General features: G+C 43.7%; 1 protein-coding gene across 1 annotated transcript in view; it reads left to right on the forward strand.

The window, feature by feature from the left end:
* LOC139758607 (uncharacterized) overlaps positions 1-6,894 on the forward strand; it is a 7,873-nt gene extending 979 nt beyond the window's left edge. Inside the window, exon 2 of the mRNA XM_071680128.1 lies at positions 2,391-6,894. Within this exon, the coding sequence (XP_071536229.1) occupies positions 2,391-4,502 (2,112 nt within the window). The 3' untranslated portion in view covers positions 4,503-6,894. The remainder of the gene's footprint in view (positions 1-2,390) is intronic.
* Positions 6,895-23,636: the final 16,742 nt, after the last annotated feature.

The following is a 23,636-nucleotide window of genomic DNA, read 5'->3' on the forward strand; positions in this document are numbered from 1 at the left end:
CCTGCTACTTTAAGCAGCGCAGCCATAGGCTACAGGAGCATTCAGAAAGTGTTTCTAGGTAACACCAGAACTTTTGTAGAAATTAGGCCCAACACAAAATAGAAACACACACACACACACACACACACACACACACACACACACACACATGTATATCTATATCTATATGTCTATATATATATATATATATATATATATATATATATATATATATATATATATATATATATATATATATATATATATATATATTTATATATATATATATATATATATATATATCTTTCTTTTAAACTATTCGCCATTTCCCGCGTTAGCGAGGTAGCGTTAGGAACAGAGGACTGGGCCTTTTTTGGAATATCCTCACCTGGCCCCCTCTGTTCCTTCTTTTGGAAAATTAAAAAAAAAACGAGAGGGGAGGATTTCCAGCCCCCCGCTCCCTCCCCTTTTAGTCGCCTTCTACGACACGCAGGGAATACGTGGGAAGTACTCTTAATCCCCTATCCCCAGGGATAATATATATATATATATATATATATATATATATATATATATATATATATATATATATATATGTAAAGGCTTCTCAGTAAATCACATTTTCGTAGACAAAAGAATTAAGTCAATCCTTTATGTCTCAGGAAGAAATTCAGCCTCATGTCTGTCATTAATCCCATCAGATTTGGGATTAGATTATCTAACTTTATTCCAGTCTTCTTGCATCTATATTCACTATTCTCTTTCCTATTTCCACATCAATGTTTATATACATTAGATGTACTTTAAGATCACATTTACTTAGTCATGTTTCTACGATAGGGTCAGTGTGGCGTGATTACACTCAACACAGCTGAATATCTCTTGACAACTGACAAAGTATCTATGTTTCTTTGATCTTTGTGTTAACACTATCATCCCTGTTCCCGTAATGTTTACATCGATATCATGTTTTCCGTATATTCTCACCTCTACATTACCTTGCTATTCATCCAGAATATTTACAGATAAGTCTAGAATTTTCGTACATTTACAACAATGTCTTTAAACAAGTGATTGTCATCGTTCCCTACATTTAAAATCATGTATGTTTGCTACTGTTATTTCTTACGTATGTTTACGCTCACGTTTAAATTTCAGTATATTTACAATTTTCTTTGTTCCTATTGTTTATTTACAGATATGTATATATTGATTATAGTGATGCTCATCGCTTTTCGGTGAATTATTTTACATCAATTATTATGTCCTCAGTAAATTTGCATATACATCCATGATTATTACTGTTTCATTTTAGTAACACACATTATGATTTGTCTCTTCAAACATTCATGTTTACCTACGTCATAGATGCTATTGCAATTCATCTGTTCACGTAAACATTCATGTTTATCGCTTCTATGAACATCAATTCAATTCGTCTGTTTATTCAAACATTTATGTTGATCATTGTCATGAATGTTAGTTCAGTTTGTCTCGGTATATAAACATTCATGTTTATCGCTGCTATGAATTTCAGTTCAGTTCGTCTCTTTGTGTGAACATCCAGCACTGTCGCGAATGTTATTCTGTTTTCATGACATATTATTGCTCCCCATCTATCTATGCCTCATGACACTCACCCATGACATTCCCTCAGCTGATGTTCCCCGAAGCCTGTCCATTCTCTCATCTCAGGTCCTGGCATTAAATTTACATCAGTTAGCAACATATATCTATATCAGGAATATATTGCGTAATGATAGATTTACTATGTTATAGATAACAGGAATCTTAAACAAGCAGAAATAATGAAGAATATATATATATATATATATATATATATATATATATATATATATATATATATATATATATATATATATATTCCTATGAGTCCACGGGGGAAATGAAACACGATAAGTTCCCAGGTGCACTTTCGTGTGATAATCACATCAGGGGAGACACAAGAGAGAAATATAACAGTCAGTTGATATACAACGATGAGGCGTAGCTAGGACGCCATTTGGTAAACATGCGATTGTCCGAGACAGACAACGAGCGCATCATAAACCTATTATGTGGACAAGAAGGTGAATTGTTTTAAATTTTATCAGCAATAAAGTTATCCAATTTGTATAGTGATAGCCTATACAAATTCTTAAGATAGATAGATTCGCAAATTAGTTTTGATGTTAACGAAATAGTTCACCTTATGACAGCGTTTATCATTTAACTTTTTTGAGTAGACATTTCTTTTGAATTTTGGGTCCAAAGACGTATGGAAAATAGATAGTTTTCAATTTGCATATTATCGTTCACTCTATTTCATCTTCGTCGGGAACAGCCTGTAGAAGGCGGACCTTATATTGTTATCTCCTGTTATCTTCCTCTTACGTCTCATTGCTCCACAGATCCGCAAGCCGCTGATGGAACGGAAACGACGCGAGCGCATCAACACGAGCCTGAACGACCTGGCCACCCTCCTGGCGGAGGCCCACATGGTAAAGACGGAGGCAGGCAAGCCCACCAAGCTGGAGAAGGCGGACATTCTCGAACTCACTGTCAAGCACCTTCTGAGGCTCAAAGGCCGCACCGACCCTTCCTGTCCCTCCAGTAGCACTTCGCAAGGAGGCGCTTCCCAACATACCACTGCTGCTCAACAGACTAATGCTGTTACACAGACTACTGCTGTTCCACAGACTGCATGTGTTTCACAGGCTCCGGATGCTTCTGAGGGAGGAACCTCTTCCTCAGGAAACGCCACGTCACAAAGGGATACAAGTCCACAGGTCACCACTGTTCCTCATAAGACCCCTACTCCACCAGGTGGTACCTCACCTCATGGAAACACCGACGCGACCGTGCACGTTACTATAAGCACACTCACCCCGCCGAGAGACTCGCAATGCGCCAGTCTGACGATTTGTGGTAACGAGAGGGACGACAACTATATGCTGGGCTTTAAGAGGTGCATGAGTGCCATAGACAGTGCCATGAAGCAGTACCTGGAGCAGCCACAGGACAGCATCCGCCCGCGACTCCTGCAACACCTCAACAACTTCCTCAAATCGATAGATCGTCGCAAAGACGCCTTAGCAGGTCAAACACCCAATCAGGAGTCGGAAGAATGTACTTCTACATCCCCTTCTTCAAGCGATGCCCAGCTAGTTACCTCTAACGCCCAGCCGAGGGTGTCTGTCGTCAGGCTGCCAGACACGACGTCTGCCGAAGGTGAGATCTCTAACATGGCACACGTTACAGGCCTGACGCTGGTGCCTACGCGTCTTCCAAGTGGAAGCTTGGCTTTCGTGGTCCAGGGCAGTGTGGACGCGTCCCAACTGCTGCAGACGGCGGAGGATATGACCGACTCGGCCAATGCCACACAAGCGCTGCCGAAAGTGACTCTGAAAAATGTGAAGACCGAAGTGACATCCGCTGATGGTGCTGGGGTCACTCTCACGCCCTCTGACGCTCAGACGTCGAAGGAACTCATCAAAGCCGCCAGGGTGGAATCTGAGAAAGTCAAAATCGAAAAAGACAAGTGTGAAGTGACGAGTGAGAAATGCAAGGAAAGTTTTAGCATTAGTCCTACACCAGAGGTCCCAGTTCACGTCCCTTTACCGAGGGAGAAGGTAGATACAGTGGAGGCCACGACGGCAAAACCCTCAGCCTCTGGGACAGTCTTACCCGAGCCTCCAAACCCCTCCCTGAAAGTTGTCGGGGTCGAATCATCATCTGAATCACTGGTTCAGTCATCAGGGAAGCAGAACCTCCACTGCTTGCCTCCCGCACCCCCGACGCCACCTACCGGAGGTATCTTGGCACGTCTCTCACCCACACCATCCACTCCAACCACATCTAGAGGACCTAGCATCGTGCGCTTGCCCCATCCCAGGGTTCCTCCAACATCACCAGCTGTCTCTACTTGTCATCCGCTGCCTCCAACGCCCCCAACACCATCGCATCAAATTACAACCACAACCCCAGTTAGTCAGACCATAACGAGTGATGACACCCCAAAGACCTCTGTTAGTGTACAACAAGCATCAACCTCTCCGCATCTTACTCCAGTCCAGCTCATCTGTAAGGTGCAGACGCTCACACCGGGGAACACCCCTCGTGGTGGCATCGCCCAGATACTAACGCCTGGCAGCACTGGTCGTGGTTGCACCACTCAGAAGTTGTCCCAAGCTTGGTTGTCAACACCCACAACTAGTCAGAGCCAATACTCCTTTCCACCCACCCCTCCAACGCCAACCAGGCAACAGAATCTCCAGCAGGCACTTCCCTCCAAGCCATCCCTACAACCTCCTGCGTCGCTAGCTTCAGTAGTCATCCGCCGAAGGAGAGTTGGAGACCAAGTGTTGGAGATGGAGAAAGAAGTGATGGAAGATGAGGAAGAGGAGGAGGAGGAGGAGGAGGTGGATGTGCTAATGATGGACGCAGGGGAAGAGATGGAGAGAGGAGACCCGAATGATGTGCCTTTCGACCTGTCCCTCAGAAGAATGTGGAGACCGTGGTGATATGACCATAACCTCCCTGACGTGGCAGTAGTGGCAGACCTTGTGAGTGAAGTGATCGAAGTGGCTAACCATAATGAGTGGAGTTATACTATAGTGACATGAGGTGGTGATGGCACGGGTCCTATCGTATTCCATGTATTTCATGTGAAGCAAAATAGTGATGACCGGTATAATGACCTGATTAGTGACCGCAGTGACCTAGAATGGTGGGAGGCAGTAGTGACCTCAAAGAACAGTGAGTAGAGATATCGAAGCTGTGTAGCGATGATCCAGTGGTGAACCTCTGACCACAGATCCTGGATAATGGGTCATGTTCGTCTCTTCTACCAAGACAGTGTGTCCATCTCGTGTGTGAAAACCACGATCATGAGAGAGTGATATGTTAAACGTGGTTGATTATGATAAGGCAACTTAGTAAGAGGCTACCAATGTACCCGTGAAATGAGGAAACAAAATCAATCAAGACGACGATGTAGATGTAGTTGAGGAAGTGATTGAGTCGCAAGAGTAATCATCTGTATAGAAACTTCTTCGTCAGTAGAGGTTAAGACTAAACTGGTTACATCTTGATGCCGTAGCGAAGAGTTAACGAGATTGTAGACGATGAACGATAAGAAAGTAAAAAAAAAATGAAGTTAACTTATGGAAAATAATTTTGTGACAACCAGGAAAGTGTCTTGATCAAAATTATGTTACAAATTGATTAGAAAATAGTGTTCTTTCTTATGTATACTTGCAAGAGGGACAAAATTATTTATTGTTGAAAACAAGACCATACTTAACTTGACGACAATTTTCTGAAATGCTTCGTCCATCTTCCATGTCTTCGTCCCTGATACGTCTCACAACAGGTCTGAAACACGTGTGAAACTTGCACATTCAACACCTGTGGTTGTCAGGTCACTTCACCTAATAGTCTAGTATGGGGTCAGCGGAAGACAGAGGTTCGACACCAGACAACCAAGACTCTTTGCTATTGGTTAGCATATTTTCTGTGGAACAGCAGAATTGTGACACGTGACGTAGAAAGCAGAGGATTCTGTTACCCTTTTGTTTACAATTCTTCTTCCTTGTCCTGTCTGAAAATTAGATAGAAATTTCATCTATAATTTGGGCGCTGTAGATGTTTACAAGTAGGGCATAGAGAAATATGTTGTTGCTCAATTATCGCCTCTTCTGTGTTCGAATCATTCAAATAACAACTGATCTTTTGGTTTCGTGCCGATATCTAGCATTTCTAGTTCACCTGATTCTAGTTCACCAGCTCTTGGATAGCTATGGTTCTAGTTAACCGCGGGTCTTTTGTGACCATATCTCTATTTGGTGAACTATGGTTCCACTTCAACGGGACCTGGTTCGCCCTGATTCTGTTTGACCAGGTCACACATATATGGTCGTGGGTCTTGTTAATTAGGTCTGGGGAAATCTATAGTGGTGGTTCATTGTACTTTGGAGAACAGTGAACACGATGGCAATTAGGTTACAGTGACATAATCAAAATAACATTGAGCTTTCTAGTTTCCAATGTTTGTTCTCGACAAATTATAGAACTATTGTCTATGTGAGACCATCTCTTTTCATTTAAAGTATCTGTGTATGCAAATTAGTCAAAAGATTTCACAGTATCTTTTTCGATCGGTGAGTGACAGAACTAAGTATTATCTAAGTGAGGATACTTCATTCAAAGTATCTACATACAAAAGGTAGTCAGTCAAATGATTTCAAAGTATCTTTTTGATTTCAAAGTATCTTTTGTTTTTGCCTCGACGATTTCTTTTCTAGATACATTAGCGTATACTTGGAACTGCTTTCCTCTTGGCCATTTCAATATACTTGTAATACTATGGACCACTTCACCCACATTGTATGAAACGTACGAGAAAAATACATAATATCGTTGGGAAACTAACAAAATGTATTAGACACGTCTTTCTGTACAAATGTATATCATTGTTAGCGAAAGATACAAACCACTTTCCTCTTACAATATCTAAACTTCTTATTTAGCAAACCCCCATCATAGTAAGAGAGAACAACCTGTTCAAAAAGTTAGATCAGATACATCAAAAGTTAGAACGTATAATCAAAAGTTAGATCAGATACATTAAAAGTTAGAACGTATAATCAAAAGTTAGATCAGATATATGCAAATCATATCAGATTTATCAATTCATTTTAACAGTAGTAAAATGTGTACCTTAGAATGTATATGTTTACATGGTTCTACTATGTGTGTATGTGTGTGTGTGGGTGTGTGTGTATGTGTGTATGTGTGTCTGTATTTTTTGGCTGCATACGCCTCTTCTTCTTCTGTTCTGTCTGTTCGACACGTCTGTGATACCTGGGCATTCTAATCATCTGTACAGACTTAATTCAGCTCAATAAATTCACCTGGAAGTACCACGCAGCCTCATTACCCTTACCTCTACCATCACCCGTTGACTTAACAGCCCAGGTGGTTATATTACACTGTTGCAGGTGACCCTTGTGTCTGAGTGCATAGGGCCTTGGACCGGTCCGTCATCCCATCCTATAGAGCCTTGGACCAGTCTGTCATCCCACCCTATTTCAGAGCCTTGGACCGTATATTCCCTGCGTGTCGTAGAAGGCGACTAAAAGGGGAGGGAGCGGGGGGCTGGAAATCCTCCCCTCTTGTTTTAAATTTTCCGAAAGAAAATTTAAAACGAGTGTGTGTGTGTGAGGGTGTGGGCCATGCAAGGGACAGAGGTGATTAGAACGACGTGATAGAGGCTGAAACAGGGCTTATGAAGTTGTTTGAGGCCTGGTGGTGGGTAGAGGCCTCTGGTTTCGGTACTTTATACACGACAGCAAGGGAATGTCTGTGAGCGAAAGAGGCCATTTCTTCCACTGTTCCTGGCGCTACATCGCTAACACGGGAAAGAGAGAGAGCGAGAGAGAGAGACAGAGGCAGGGTGCACAAGAGAAGAATGCAAAAACAAGGTTATCTGTTGCGATGGACTGGAAGCTGTGGACCCAAGATAGCAAAGGAAGAGGAACCTCTCCACCCACCTCTCCCTCCGGCTCAATTGCCAGCGGGAATCAAGATCAGAAAAAATTTAGTATGGTGGAAACACACAACCATAGAGATATTTCAGGAAAGTGTGGATTAGAACACAGGAAAAGAATCATGGAAAGAGAAGGAGACATAAAGATAGTGGTGTGTGGGGATGAAGAGATAGTACCGACGTATTATGAAATAGTGCCAATACGCAGAGCTAGCACGTAGCGCTCACCGCAGGGCTAGCACGTAGCGCTCACCGCAGGGCTAGCGCGTATCGCTCACCGCAGGGCTAGCGCGTATCGCTCACCGCAGGGCTAGCGCGTAGCGCTCACCACAGGGCTAGCACGTAGCGCTCACCGCAGAGCTAGCACGTAGTGCTCACCACAGAGCTAGCACATATCGCTCACCGCAGGGCTAGAGCGTATCGCTCACCGCAGGGTTAGCGCCTAGCGCTCACCACAGGGCTAGCACGTAGCGCTCACCGCAGGGCTAGCACGTAGTGCTCACCGCAGGGCTAGCACGTAGCGCTCACCGCAGAGCTTGCAAGTAGTGCCAGAATAAAGCCACATGAACTACGTATCTTTGAGTGTTATGTGAGAGATGGAGAGTGAATGTGTTTGTGGAATGAATGCCAACAACGTACATGTATGTGAGGCATGATGAGAAGATAGTGACCTGGATCAAGGAAGCGAACTTGACAGCCACTGTAATGCTGGCTCTGCGCCGCTGTCATTAACCTCTCGCATACCCAGGTAAGACTCCCTCCCTGGTACTCCCCTGGTCAGTGGTTGCCTCCCACCTACTACTAAGGAGGGAGACAAAGAGAGAGGGAGAGGTGGTGGGTGAGGGAGTGAGGGAGGGAGAGGTGGTAGGTGAGGGAGTGAGGGAGGGAGAGGTGGTGGGTGAGGGAGTGAGGGAGGGAGAGGTGGTAGGTGAGGGAGTGAGGGAGGGAGAGGTGGTGGGTAAGGGAGTGAGGGAGGGAGAGGTGAGGGAGTGAGTGAGGGAGAGAGTGGTGGGTGTCAGACACCGTCAGTTTTGGGAGGGAGTGAGAGGGGCGGGTTGTGGCGGTCCTGAAGCCCAGCCTGGGGCTGACCACCGGATATTATGACCTCTGAAAATCGCTGACATCACGGGCTGCGGATTTCCTGTGTGCGTCGCACGCGGCTGCGGCGGCGTCGCCAGGCAGCGGGAGGATGGAAAGGGGTAGGTAGGTAGGTGGAGGACCAACCTGCGGCGCTGCGGGTCATGCTGGAGATCCGTCCCCTGCGGCACGCACCCGCACCCGCACACTAATGACTCCCTGCTGGAGTTAGAGTCGTATAAAACAAAGATTCCTCCGTGTCTCGTGCGGTTAAGACAGGGGGTGAGGCAAACTCGCTTTCGCGACCAATTATATAAATTTTCGACGATAATGTTTATGGATGTTGAGTTATGCAATGTTGATAGTCTCCTAGGGAGAGGAAATACCAGCCCCTTAAACCAGAAGTTGGAAACTTTTTGGACATGTATTATTCAGTGATGACTCAATGTGTCACAAAAATCGAACGACCTGTCTCCATCACTACCAAAGAATGATCGAGTCGAATCCATCTTGATTTATCTGATTAATTTCATCGTCACATCAAAGGATGTTCAGGTTTGCCTACGTCATTTACGGATTTAAGGAAGCACTTCACTGTCTACTGTGCAGATGGTAATAGATGCAAAAATATCACGTAATTGGGTATCTAACAATTAACAGTTTACGCAGAGGATTGCATGGGACAGTCCGTTTCGCGACCCTTGGTCGAGCATTGTGGTGTCTGACGTACTCAATGATCAATGATCAATGATCATTATTCGTTAGATCGTAGTCAGGTGTCAGGGATAGTGATCAAGTTGGTGGATTTATATACTCGGATAATCTGTATTTAATCAACATACTTATCTAACGCTAGAGAAACGCCCTATTACATCAATCGAACTTCTTAGATACACTGATTTCGCCTTAATTCATGGAAATACCAAAGTTTGGAATATTACAAAACAATTATGTTAAAAGTCATCTACTTTAAGAATTTGTTGACACATTCAAACCCGTCAGAACTGGTATTACATGAATTATAAACCCATACCCATCTGAAAGGCGATGAATGGTCAATAGATTATATTGTCTTTAAAAAGGATATGAATTTCATGCATTTCGGTAATGGGACATTTCTCCTCTTGTCATGCAAATCGTCTACAGTAACTGGAAGGATAAGGGCGAATGTCGACTGGTAATTTATCCATGGGAGCGTAACCCTAATACCTTCCCATAGCAGTAATGGTGTACATATTCTGCCTCAGCAATAGCCTTGCTCTCGCCTCGTTCATGGAAATGACTCAAATGGTCGATCATGTTCACGCAGTTCGAAGATGGTCATGGGCTGTGTGGTGTCTGGTAACTACTGGTTTGTACGCTGTTCGGAGGTCGGTACTGTTGTTGTACGGAGATTGCTAATTACCAGTTTGAAAACAATTTGGAGGTAATTGCTGGTTGTTTGGAGTCTGCTTACCACCAGTTAGATAGCAGTTCGGCTGGTCGCTGCTGAATTATGTATTTTAAATACATTTCTTTTGCTCTGGTTTCAGTGCATTACACACGTGAGCTAGAGTATGGATGCGGGCTAATGAGGGCTTCTCTTCATCCTTTTCTGGCGCTACTTCGCTAACGTGGAAAAGACGAAACAGTCAAAAATATCTTTCGTGTCTCATCTGGTCTTTGAGCAGTTTGATTGGCACTGCCAACGGTGTGTGGCGTGTGTGGATCCTCCTGCCATAAGACTTACACTGGAGGCACTTGGGATCAAATGGTTGCCATGGATGTCGATCAGATCGTATGTCGACGTCTCATTATGCGCAAGATCCCCGACCCATGTCTGCGCTCCATGATGTCCATGACGGACTTGGGAACTATGGAGTATGTAAATACGATACTCCATAAACATCACATACATATCGCACAGCCACACCTTCTACTGAGGATTATGTTATTTGTGGGTAGAATTACAGTCCAGTTAGCCAAGACCATAGACGCCTTGACCACGAGGCACTGTATGGTGATGCTATCACTCGCCACACGTTGGTCAAACTCTTGAAAGAACCTTATCTTCAGTTTTCTTTGTGCGCGGAGATGAAATTCCTGACTGGCCTCATTCCTGCATTGTGTATCGGCTCACTTCCCTCACTCGTTGTGGGTAGAAAGATACAATTGATCTCTCTTTCTCATGCTAGTTCTTCGTGTACAGGGCAGCGGTGAAGAACAATGAACAGACAAAGAACAACCTCATTTGCTCAGAGCCACCCTAGAGCTGTCATGTGTACTACACCAAGACCAGATCCTCCTACCCACAGACAAGCTCTACAGAGGTTTTCCTTACTTTTCTCAGCCCACTTCATGTGCCCTTCTTCAGCCCATTCACAGCATGTCGCCCTCTGTATATCACATCGGTCCAAATCACTCTATCCGTTCAGTGCCTCTAACCCCTCCTGCAATTCAAGCACTGATGATATAAACCAACTTTCACACAATCTTTCCACCTCTTTCTCGGTCTCCGCCTTTTCTTTGCCCCCTCCGTTTCTGACACGTAGATCCTATTAGAAAGTCTCTTTTCACTCATCCTCTCCACGTACGAGCACCTTCAGGACGCCCACTACGGCTCTTTCAGTCATACTCAGCTGACCACCACATCTCACACTATCATCCCTGGAACGACGAACCCTCCTCACATCACATATTGACATTAACCATTTCATTTCCAACACAACCACCCTCTTGTCGTTTTCTATATAGGACCCATGATTCGCGTCCACACAACGCCGCTGGGACCACTATACCGTCAAACATACCCATCTTTGCCCTCACAAGAGAGTGCCCTTTCCACACACTCATCACTGCACCCATGACGTTCGTCCCCTCACTCACCCTATGATTCACCCATCCTCTGCCATGTCCACTCTCAGGTATCTAAAACACTCCACCTCCTCCAGGTTCTCTCCATTCAAAATCACACTCACACCAGCCTGTCTTTCCTCCCTTGCTAAGCCTTACTTTTATTCTCGTTGACTTCCATCTTACTGCTTGTACACACACACACACACACACACACACACACACACACACACACACACACACACACACTTCCAAACTCAGACAAAAGAAACCGCAGTTTCTCACTCAAATCCGCCACTACGGTCGTGTAATTTGGAACCGTATCTTACCTCGCATTCTCCCTCCAGAAGTCCCCTCCTCTCACCCATAGGGCTCCGGCAGCCCTCAAGAAGCTAGTCACGTATGAGATCACAAAACCAAGAAGTGTGGCGAGGATGCGGCCGGGGCAGCGCGCACGTCTTCGTCGGGTGAGCACAAGACAGTTCGAGAATAAGTATACAGTGTCCCCAGTGTGGACGCTGGTGGATCCATGTGATACTCTGAATCAGTATTTGTAAAGCTGGAGAGTTAGGTGGGAGTCTCAAACGCAAACGAGATAGTTCATAAATGTCAAGGATGTATCCAACCAGATAGGCATATGTCTGGTGGGTTGGAGTTTAAGACTGGGTTACGTAGGCAGTTATCTAATGCATGTCAGGTAATCACTGTGTGTGTTTATGATGTGTCATATGTTTCTTTGTGAAGATGATTTGTAAGCATAAGTTGCAGAAATGTGACTCAAGGGGAAAGCTTTAACTTTTTACTGCTGCATTTGTAGTGGAAATGAAACGTTGAGTGAGAAGCATTTAGATATATTGCAAAGACCTGAATGTCGGACATTTTAAAATGAAATCGTTTTGAAAGTATTTTTGTGTCACTGTGCCATTGTTTGTGGTTGTTAAGCGGTAGGGTGCTGTTCTGAGTGCCCTGTTTTGTATGGTATGGAGTTCTCTTATACTACCTACGGAGAGGTGAGGCGTAGGTTAGGGTGGAGCGGATGAATTCTGTTTCTGTCTTCTCCAAGTTTGGTGCTGCTGGATGCCTTGAGTGTGTTGATTTTGCTCATGACCTTTTGCGTCGATGTGTGCGTGGTGTGGGAGGAAATGTCATGCGTGTTTCATGTGTGTGTCGTGTGTGTGTCATATGTGTGTCATGTGTGTGTGTCATGTGTGTGTCCTGCATGTTTTATGTATGTGTCGTGTGTGTTGGAGTCCCGTAGCCCCTGTACGTCCTGCAGCTTCTGTCAGTCCCTCTGCCCTGTCAGTCCCCATTTCATGTCAGTGCCCCTGACCCGGTCAGCCCTCCAGCCTCAAGTCAGTCCTCCAACCCCTACCAGTTTCCCTGCCTCTGTTGATACCCTGCACGAGTCACTCCCCTGCACCTGTCACTCCCCCGCACCTATCAGTTTCCCTGCGCCTGTCAGATCCCTACCCATCTTGTCCTCACCCGTGTTAAACCCTCTCCTCCCCCACCACAGGCCCGCCAGCCAGCCTACACCCCGCTGGTCACCTTGGCAATCATATAACCCCGACCCTCACCCCATCCTCCTCCTCGACTTCCCTCCCTTCTCCCCCTCCTGTTCCTTCCTCCTCCTTCTCCTCATCCTCCTCGACTTTCCTCCCTTCTACCCATCCAGTTCCTTCCTCCTCCTCCTCCTCCTCCTCCTCCTTCTCCTGTTCTACACCCAAGGCAGGACACCCCGTGAACCGGAGAACTGGATACTTACAAATGAACAGAGTCACATTCTGAATTCGTGACACACGCGCTCATCTGTAGGGGCCACGTTGGCAAGGAGAGAGAGAGAGAGAGAGAGAGAGAGAGAGAGAGAGAGAGAGAGAGAGAGAGAGCTGATTTTCACCTTTACAATATCTGCTTCTGACAGTATGACGTTAGCTATGAACATGAAGAGAAAAGATATCCATTTGAGTAGAATGTTGGCCGTGGACTATACGCCAGAGTCGCGAGGTGGTATATGTGTTCGCTGAAACCCTGTACATGCTACCACTACACTGCTTACCAGCCATCTTGCTCCTCCGGGAAAGGCAGGTGAGGTGAAGTGTTGTTTGGCTCAAATTTATCAGGAATATCGAGGAATGGTTTCTTATCTGTTATCATTATTATCATTGTCGGTCAGGTGAGCTATTGGCCACCGCGGTAATGGCGGCCACGCGCTATTTCCGGCGTGTGTGCAGCGCCCCGTCACGCTCAGCACGCGATTGGTTAATTGCTCCGCTGGACGGGGACGGTGATTGGTCGGCTGCACGTGGTGACGCCACGGTACATGGACTCCTCCGTCTGCCACCGGAACGCTCCTCTGAGTTACGACAGCCATTACGACCACTCTAGAAAAAGGCTAATATTTTCCCTCTGTGTGTCTGAATGTCGCGGAGGGGAGGGGGGGAGGGAGGGGGATGGGCTATGGAGGAGGTTGTCTGGCCGGAATTACGGCAGTTGGCGGCGTCTGGCAGGTACATCACCACGAGCGGTGCAGCACGCGCGCTACACCCCGGGAAAATGGCGACGTCTGACATGCCGGAGGCTACTTGGCCTCCCGGATCTTGCCTTCGTCCTCCTCCCCCTCAGGATATATACCACACCGCAGCCAGGGATATATGTATACAGTGTGATATAACCAGGGCGATATACTGTGGGGTCCAGGGAGAAGGGGGCCAGCACCACCTGGGACGTGACCTGACGAAGGTGGTTGATGGACGACGACACAGGCTCAGGCTGGGCTGGGGAGGAACAGGTGCGGCCAGGGAGACGCACCTGTCGCGGTCTGGTGGGTGGTGGGAGGAGGAGGAGGGGGGATCAGCACGCGCGGCCTGGCGCGGCGGGGGAGGGGCGCGGCGAGGCGCGGCGCGCGAAGTTGAGGGTGTCAATTCCCGACACAGCCCCGGGGCGGTGGTGGCGACCGCCTCCGCCCTCCGTCATGGCCACCGGCGCCACACACTCCACCACCACCACCGACGTGGCTCCTCCTCCGGTCGCCTCCAGGGTTCCTGAGGTGTTAGGTTCGTCTTATTCTTGTTTTCACTTTCTTTACCTTGAGCTTTGACGCCGCGAACAAATACTTCTGATGTATGCCTGTTTATCACATGCTTATATAAGAGGAGCACACACATACACATATGCGTGTGTATATATATATATATATATATATATATATATATATATATATATATATATATATATATATATATATATATATATGTATATATATATATATATATATATATATATTCTTTCGTCTGTTTCCTTGCGCTACCTCGCTGACGCGGGAGACAGAGACAAATAAATATACATATATATTGTTTGTCTGTTACTGTCACTGTATGCGTTTGTCATTATAACACTAGTCGAACAAGGGTTACTGTATGTCTCAATAGCAGCAAATCTATCCACTTAGATCTGTATGTTCTGATGAAAGGCCTTCGTATTAAACAGAAACCAGGAAATCCTGAAGGGAAACAGACAAAAAATAACAGAAAGAATCATTAATTTACTAAATCTTGGACACCACTAACAGAAAGGTGGCCACTATAAGCAAGTGTTTTCGTAAGACAGTTAACCATTTTCAAACGAGGTCGCTGTATGCAGGTCACCACGACTGGTAGTTGGTCCCTTAAAAAGTGGCTGTTATGCACAGGTGACCCCACTGTACGGACAGGGGCAAAGGCTGGGTGGAATACGGGTGAGACAAAGTTGCGCTCCAGCTAGCCAGGTTCTCACAGTGGAAGGTTTCTCGTTACGAGGCGTCTCAGCCACGACCACCAGCGTGAGCTTTAGGAGTTAGAGAGGGACCTCAGCCGTGGCCAGCCAGCCTCGAGATATTAGAGAGAGTTAGAGAGGGACCTCAGCCGTGGCCAGCCTCGAGATATTACAGGGAGTTACAGGCGGACCTCAGCCGTGACCAGCGTCAAAAGATGACAGATCATAGAAGATCAGTGGCATTGGGTTCCATTCTGGTTTTGGGGATTCTTTAAGGGATATCCTGGCTTCCAGCTCCACCATAACTTTTAGGATCTTTAAGATGCTCTACATTGGCTTTATGGTTCCCGAAAGTATACACTGGCTTCTAGCTCTCTACTGGCTTTGGGGACCCTTAAAAGAATATACTGGCCTTGGGGTTCTTTAAGCTATATACTGGATTTTGCCTTTCCACTGGCTTTGGGTTTCTTAAAGGAATATACTGTTTTTTATTTAAGGTATATATCAGCTCTGGTCTTCTTTAAGGTATATATCAGCTCTGGTCTTCTTTAAGGTATATATCATCCTTGTATCTGATAGTGGCTATTAAGTCCTGGAAAGTATACGTCGTCTTAATGTTCTTCTCTGGCTTTAATGTTCTTTAAAGTTATTGTATTTTTTACCTTTAAGTTGGTTCAGGAGGGGCTTCCTATGAGTCTTGATGTTTATATATCAACTGGGTTTTGTATCTAACCATGAGTTCCTGCTGATGTTGAAACTTAAATTTGTCTTTGTGAGGCTTATATCACATCATACCATACTGGCTTCAAGCCCTCTACTGATCATGAGAGATAACATTGGTCATAAGACTCATACAGACAAAAGATTTATACTAGCATTGTGGTTTATATACTGGCATTCATCTTTGACGTCTAGTATTGTCTCCGGGACTAACAATATGGCTCAAACACTCTGAGGTTTTGACGTGGCTTTGGGGTTTATTCCAATAGATTCTATGTTCTATGATGCTTTGGGGTGTTCATTGGTTTGAGGGTTGCAACTTGGTATGAGGTTTAGGCTGACCTTAGGTTCGAGGCTTATGCATGATTTGTAGAATCACATTTACCTTAGGATGTTGACTGGTTGATAAGATTATTTTGATGTATGATTCATGGTGAGGTGCCTGAGGATTGGCGGAATGCGTGCATAGTGCCATTGTATAAAGGCAAAGGGGATAAGAGTGAGTGCTCAAATTACAGAGGTATAAGTTTGTTGAGTATTCCTGGTAAATTATATGGGAGGGTATTGATTGAGAGGGTGAAGGCATGTACAGAGCATCAGATTGGGGAAGAGCAGTGTGGTTTCAGAAGTGGTAGAGGATGTGTGGATCAGGTGTTTGCTTTGAAGAATGTATGTGAGAAATACTTAGAAAAGCAAATGGATTTGTATGTAGCATTTATGGATCTGGAGAAGGCATATGATAGAGTTGATAGAGATGCTCTGTGGAAGGTACTAAGAATATATAGTGTGGGAGGCAAGTTGTTAGAAGCAGTGAAAAGTTTTTATCGAGGATGTAAGGCATGTGTACGTGTAGGAAGAGAGGAAAGTGATTGGTTCTCAGTGAAAGTAGGTTTGCAGCAGCGGTGTGTGATGTCTCCATGGTTGCTTAATTTGTTTATGGATGGGGTTGTTAGGGAGGTGAATGCAAGAGTTTTGGAAAGAGGGGCAAGTATGCAGTCTATTGGGGATGAGAGAGCTTGGGAAGTGAGTCAGCTGTTGTTCGCTGATGATACAGCGCTGGTGGCTGATTCATGTGAGAAACTGCAGAAGCTGGTGACTGAGTTTGGTAGTGTGAAAGAAGAAAGTTAAGAGTAAATGTGAATAAGAGCAAGGTTATTAAGTACAGTGGAGTTGAGGGTCAAGTCAATTGGGAGGTAAGTTTGAATGGAGAAAAACTGGAGGAAGTAAAGTGTTTTAGATATCTGGGAGTAGATCTGGCAGCGGATGGAACCATGGAAGCGGAAGTGAATCATAGGGTGGGGGAGGGGGCGAAAATCCTAGGAGCCTTGAAAAATGTGTGGAAGTCGAGAACATTATCTCGGAAAGCAAAAATGGATATGTTTGAAGGAATAGGGGTTCCAACAATGTTGTATGGTTGCGAGGCGTGGGCTATGGATAGAGTAGTGCGCAGGAGGGTGGGTGTGCTGGAAATGAGATGCTTGAGGACAATGTGTGGTGTGAGGTGGTTTGATCGAGTAAGTAACGTAAGGGTAAGAGAGATGTGTGGAAATAAGAAGAGCGTGGTTCAGAGAGCAGAAGAGGGTGTTTTGAAATGGTTTGGGCATATGGAGAGAATGAGTGAGGAAAGATTGACCAAGAGAATATATGTGTCGGAGGTGGAGGGAACGAGGAGAAGTGGGAGACCAAATTGGAGGTGGAAAGATGGAGTGAAAAAGATTTTGAGTGATCGGGGCCTGAACATGCAGGAGGATGAAAGGCGGGCAAAGAATAGAGTGAATTGGATCGATGTGGTATACCGGGGTCGACGTGCTGTCAATGGATTGAATCAGGGCATGTGAAGCGTCTGGGGTAAACCATGGAAGGTTCTGTGGGGCCTGGATGTGGAAAGGGAGCTGTGGTTTCGGGCATTATTGCATGATAGCTGGAGAATGAGTGTGAACGAATGGGGCCTTTGGTGTCTTTTCCTAGCGCTACCTCGCACACATGAGGGGGAGGGGGATGTTATTCCATTTGTGGCGAGGTGGCGATGGAATGAATGAAGGTAGACATATATATATATATATATATATATATATATATATATATATATATATATATATATATATATATATATATGTATATATATATATATGAATATGAATAGATGTTTGTGTGTGTGTGTGTGTGTGTGTGTGTGTGTGTGTGTGTGTGTGTGTGTGTGTGTGTGTGTCTTCTTGCACATGTTTCCCGTCTAAGCGAGTTCTCACCAGCAACACACACACTAAGCCTTAAAGCAAAGCTACTGATTGTAGCGCAGCTCCGAAGCTGCAGGAGCCGCAGGAAAAAAACAATATTAATAAAAATAATAATAATAATAATAATAATAATAATAATAATAATAATAATAATAATAATGATAATAATAATAATAATAATAATAATAATAATAATAATAATAATGATAATAATAATAATAATAATAATAATAATAATAATATGATAGAGTTGATAGAGATGCTCTGTGGAAGGTATTAAGAATATATGGTGTGGGAGGCAAGTTGTTAGAAGCAGTGAAAAGTTTTTATCAAGGATGTAAGGCATGTGTACATGTAGGAAGAGAGGAAAGTGATTGGTTCTCAGTAAATGTAGGTTTGCGGCAGGGGTGTGTGATGTCTCCATGGTTGTTTAATTTGTTTATGGATGGGGTTGTTAGGGAGGTGAATGCAAGAGTTTTGGAAAGAGGGGCAAGTTTGAAGTCTGTTGGGGATGAGAGAGCTTGGGAAGTGAGTCAGTTGTTGTTCGCTGATGATACAGCGCTGGTGGCTGATTCATGTGAGAAACTGCAGAAGCTGGTGACTGAATTTGGTAAAGTGTGTGGAAGAAGAAAGTTAAGAGTAAATGTGAATAAGAGCAAGGTTATTAGGTACAGTAGGGTTGAGGTTCAATTCAATTGGGAGGTGAGTTTGAATGGAGAAAAACTGGAGGAAGTGAAGTGTTTTAGATATCTGGGAGTGGATCTGGCAGCGGATGGAACCATGGAAGCGGAAGTGGATCATAGGGTGGGGGAGGGGGCGAAAATTCTGGGAGCCTTGAAGAATGTGTGGAAGTCGAGAACATTATCTCGGAAAGCAAAAATGGGTATGTTTGAAGGAATAGTGGTTCCAACAATGTTGTATGGTTGCGAGGCGTGGACTATGGATAGAGTTGTGCGCAGGAGGATGGATGTGCTGGAAATGAGACGTTTGAGGACAATGTGTGGTGTGAGGTGGTTTGATCGAGTAAGTAACGTAAGGGTAAGAGAGATGTGTGGAAATAAAATGAGCGTGATTGAGAGAGCAGAAGAGGGTGTTTTGAAATGGTTTGGTCACATGGAGAGAATGAGTGAGGAAAGATTGACTAAGAGGATATACGTGTCGGAGGTGGAGGGAACGAGGAGAAGAGGGAGACCAAATTGGAGGTGGAAAGATGGAGTGAAAAAGATTTTGTGTGATCGGGGCCTGAACATGCAGAAGGGTGAAAGGAGGGCAAGGAATAGAGTGAATTGGAGCGATGTGGTATACCGGGGTTGACGTGCTGTCAGTGGATTGAATCAAGGCATGTGAAGCGTCTGGGGTAATCCATGGAAAGCTGTGTAGGTATGTATATTTGCGTGTGTGGACGTATGTATATACATGTGTATGGGGGTGGGTTGGGCCATTTCTTTCGTCTGTTTCCTTGCGCTACCTCGCAAACGCGGGAGACAGCGACAAAGCAAAAAAAAAAAAAAAAAAATAATAATAATAATGATAATAATAATAATAATAATAATAATAATGATAATAATAATGATAATAATAATGATAATAATAATAATAATAATAATAATAATAATTTCTGATTTCTGATTAATGGTTTTGCTTAATCCAGTTAGATTTTTTAAACTTGAGATTCAGAATTTAATGAAAGCTCAGCTATATTAGTTTTACAGAATAGGTCTTTATCTTGGAATGTGTGTGTGTGTGTGTGTTAGTGTACATTCTACTTTAGTGTTTGTCTTAAAGCTTCTGAATTATGTGTTTGACTGTATAGCACCATGAGGAGATTGCTTACCTTTTAGTCTTCTTTATATATTTAAAGCTGAGGCTGGATCATTCGTCTTTGCATTTGTATGTTTGTGACTAGTCTCTGACTAACATGGATATTTATTAGACTCCATTAAATTCACTCATTTCTTATTGATGGATAAATTCCATTTACTTTTAAGGAATATTATCTGGCAGCGGATGGAACCATGGAAGCGAAAGTGAATCATAGGGTGGGGGAGGGGGCGAAAATCCTGGGAGCCTTGAAGAATGTGTGGAAGTCGAGAACATTATCTCGGAAAGCAAAGATGGGTATGTTTGAAGGAATAATGGTTCCAACAATGTTGTATGGTTGCGAGGCGTGGGCTATGGATAGAGTTGTGCGCAGGAGGATGGATGTGCTGGAAATGAGATGTTTGAGGACAATGTGTGGTGTGAGGTGGTTTGATCGAGTAAGTAACGTAAGGGTAAGAGAGATGTGTGGAAATAAAAAGAGCGTGGTTGAGAGAGCAGAAGAGGGTGTTTTGAAATGGTTTAGGCACATGGAGAGAATGAGTGAGGAAAGATTGACCAAGAGGATATATGTGTCGGAGGTGGAGGAAACGAGAAGTGGGAGACCAAATTGGAGGTGGAAAGATGGAGTGAAAAAGATTTTGTGTGATCGGGGCCTGAACATGCAGGAGGGTGAAAGGAGGTCGAGGAATAGAGTGAATTGGATCGATGTGGTATACCGGGGTTGATGTGCTGTCAGTGGATTGAATCAGGGCATGTGAAGCGTCTGGGGTAAACCATGGGAAGCTGTGTAGGTATGTATATTTGCGTGTGTGGATGAATGTATATACATGTGTATGGGGGTGGCTTGGGCCAATTCTTTTGTCTGTTTCCTTGCGCTACCTCGCAAACGCGGGAGACAGCAAAAAAAAAAAAAAAAATATATATATATATATATATATATATATATATATATATATATATATATATATATATATATATATATATATTTTTATTTTTATTATATATATGTATATATATATATATATATATATATATATATATATATATATATATATATATATATATTATCCCTGGGGATAGGGGAGAAAGAATACTTTCCACGTATTCCCTGCGTGTCGTAGAAGGCGACTAAAAGGGGAGGGAGCGGGTGGCTGGAAATCCTCCCCTTTCTTGTTTTTTTTTCTAATTTTCCAAAAGAAGGAACAGAGAAGGGGGTCAGGTGAGGATATTCCCTCTAAGGCCCAGTTCTCTGTTCTTAACGCTACCTCGCTAACGCGGGAAATGGCAAACAGTATAAAAAAAATAATAATAATGATAATAATAATAATGATAATAATAATAATAATAATAATGATAATAATGATAATAATAATGATAATAATAATAATAATGATAATAATAATAATAATAATAATAATAATAATAATAATGATAATAATAATAATAATAATAATAATAATAATAATAATAATAATAATAATAATGATAATAATGATAATGATAATGATAATAATCATGATGATAATATTAATAATCATAGGAATAAAAATAGTAGTAATAATGATAATAATAATAATGATAATGATAATAATAATATTAATGATAATGATAATGATAATGATAATAATGATAATAATAATAATGAAAATAATAACTGTACAAAGGCAAAGGGGATAAGAGTGAGTGCTCAAATTACAGAGGTATAAGTTTGTTGAGTATTCCTGGTAAATTATATGGGAGGGTATTGATTGAGAGGGTGAAGGCATGTACAGAGCATCAGATTGGGGAAGAGCAGTGTGGTTTCAGAAGTGGTAGAGGATGTGTGGATCAGGTGTTTGCTTTGAAGACTGTATGTAAGAAATACTTAGAAAAGCAAATGGATTTGTATGTAGCATTTATGGATCTGGAGAAGGCATATGATAGAGTTGATAGAGATGCTCTGTGGAAGGTATTAAGAATATATGGTGTGGGAGGAAAGTTGTTAGAAGCAGTGAAAAGTTTTTATCGAGGATGTAAGGCATGTGTACGTGTAGGAAGAGAGGAAAGTGATTGGTTCTCAGTGAATGTAGGTTTGCGGCAGGGGTGTGTGATGTCTCCATGGTTGTTTAATTTGTTTATGGATGGGGTTGTTAGGGAGGTAAATGCAAGAGTTTTGGAAAGAGGGGCAAGTATGAAGTCTGTTGGGGATGAGAGAGCTTGGGAAGTGAGTCAGTTGTTGTTCGCTGATGATACAGCGCTGGTGGCTGATTCATGTGAGAAACTGCAGAAGCTGGTGACTGAGTTTGGAAAAGTGTGTGGAAGAAGAAAGTTAAGAGTAAATGTGAATAAGAGCAAGGTTATTAGGTACAGTAGGGTTGAGGTTCAATTCAATTGGGAGGTGAGTTTGAATGGAGAAAAACTGGAGGAAGTGAAGTGTTTTAGATATCTGGGAGTGGATCTGGCAGCGGATGGAACCATGGAAGCGGAGGTGGATCATAGGGTGGGGGAGGGGGCGAAAATCCTGGGGGCCTTGAAGAATGTGTGGAAGTCGAGAACATTATCTCGGAAAGCAAAAATGGGTATGTTTGAAGGAATAGTGGCTCCAACAATGTTGTATGGTTGCGAGGCGTGGGCTATGGATAGAGTTGTGCGCAGGAGGATGGATGTGCTGGAAATGAGATGTTTGAGGACAATGTGTGGTGTGAGGTGGTTTGATCGAGTGAGTAACGTAAGGGTAAGAAAGATGTGTGGAAATAAAAAGAGCGTGGTTGAGAGAGCAGAAGAGGGTGTTTTGAAGTGGTTTGGGCACATGGAGAGAATGAGTGAGGAAAGATTGACCAAGAGGATATATGTGTCGGAGGTGGAGGGAACGAGGAGAAGAGGGAGACCAAATTGGAGGTGGAAAGATGGAGTGAAAAAGATTTTGTGTGATCGGGGCCTGAACATGCAGGAGGGTGAAAGGAGGGCAAGGAATAGAGTGAATTGGAGGGATGTGGTATACCGGGGTTGACGTGCTGTCAGTGGATTGAATCAAGGCATGTGAAGCGTCTGGGGTAAACCATGGAAAGCTGTGTAGGTATGTATATTTGCGTGTGTGGACGTATGTATATACATGTGTATGGGGGGGGGGGGGGTTGGGCCATTTCTTTCGTCTGTTTCCTTGCGCTACCTCGCAAACGCGGGAGACAGCGACAAAGTATAATAAAAAAAATAAAAATAAATAAATAATAATAATAATAATGATAATAATAATAATGATGATGATGATAATAATAATAATAATAATGATAACAATAATAATGATAATAATAATAATAATAATAATAATAATAATGATAATGATAATAATAATGATAATCATATCTGTTTCGTGATTCACTGTGAAATATCATATGATGATTGTAAGCTCCGCCCAGACTTGGGCCCTCCCACACCCCGACCTGTCTACACTTGGGCCCACCCACACTTGGGCCCGCCCACACCTGTCGGGGCGGTAATTGTGGGAAAGAGTCGTGTGGCGGCGGTTCATTATTGGATTAAGGATCCTCCCACGTCACACACACCTGCACAGCACAAGATGGTGTACCACGTCTGTACGAGCCTCGGCGAGCTGGTCGAGTTAGGGTTTGAGGTGGTTAACTGAAGCTCGTGGCTCTTGCCACGTCCCTACAAGGCAGGTTTCTGGAGGCAAGGGT

Source organism: Panulirus ornatus, chromosome 30 (genome assembly GCF_036320965.1).
Source record: "Panulirus ornatus isolate Po-2019 chromosome 30, ASM3632096v1, whole genome shotgun sequence".
Classification (NCBI taxonomy): domain Eukaryota; kingdom Metazoa; phylum Arthropoda; class Malacostraca; order Decapoda; family Palinuridae; genus Panulirus; species Panulirus ornatus.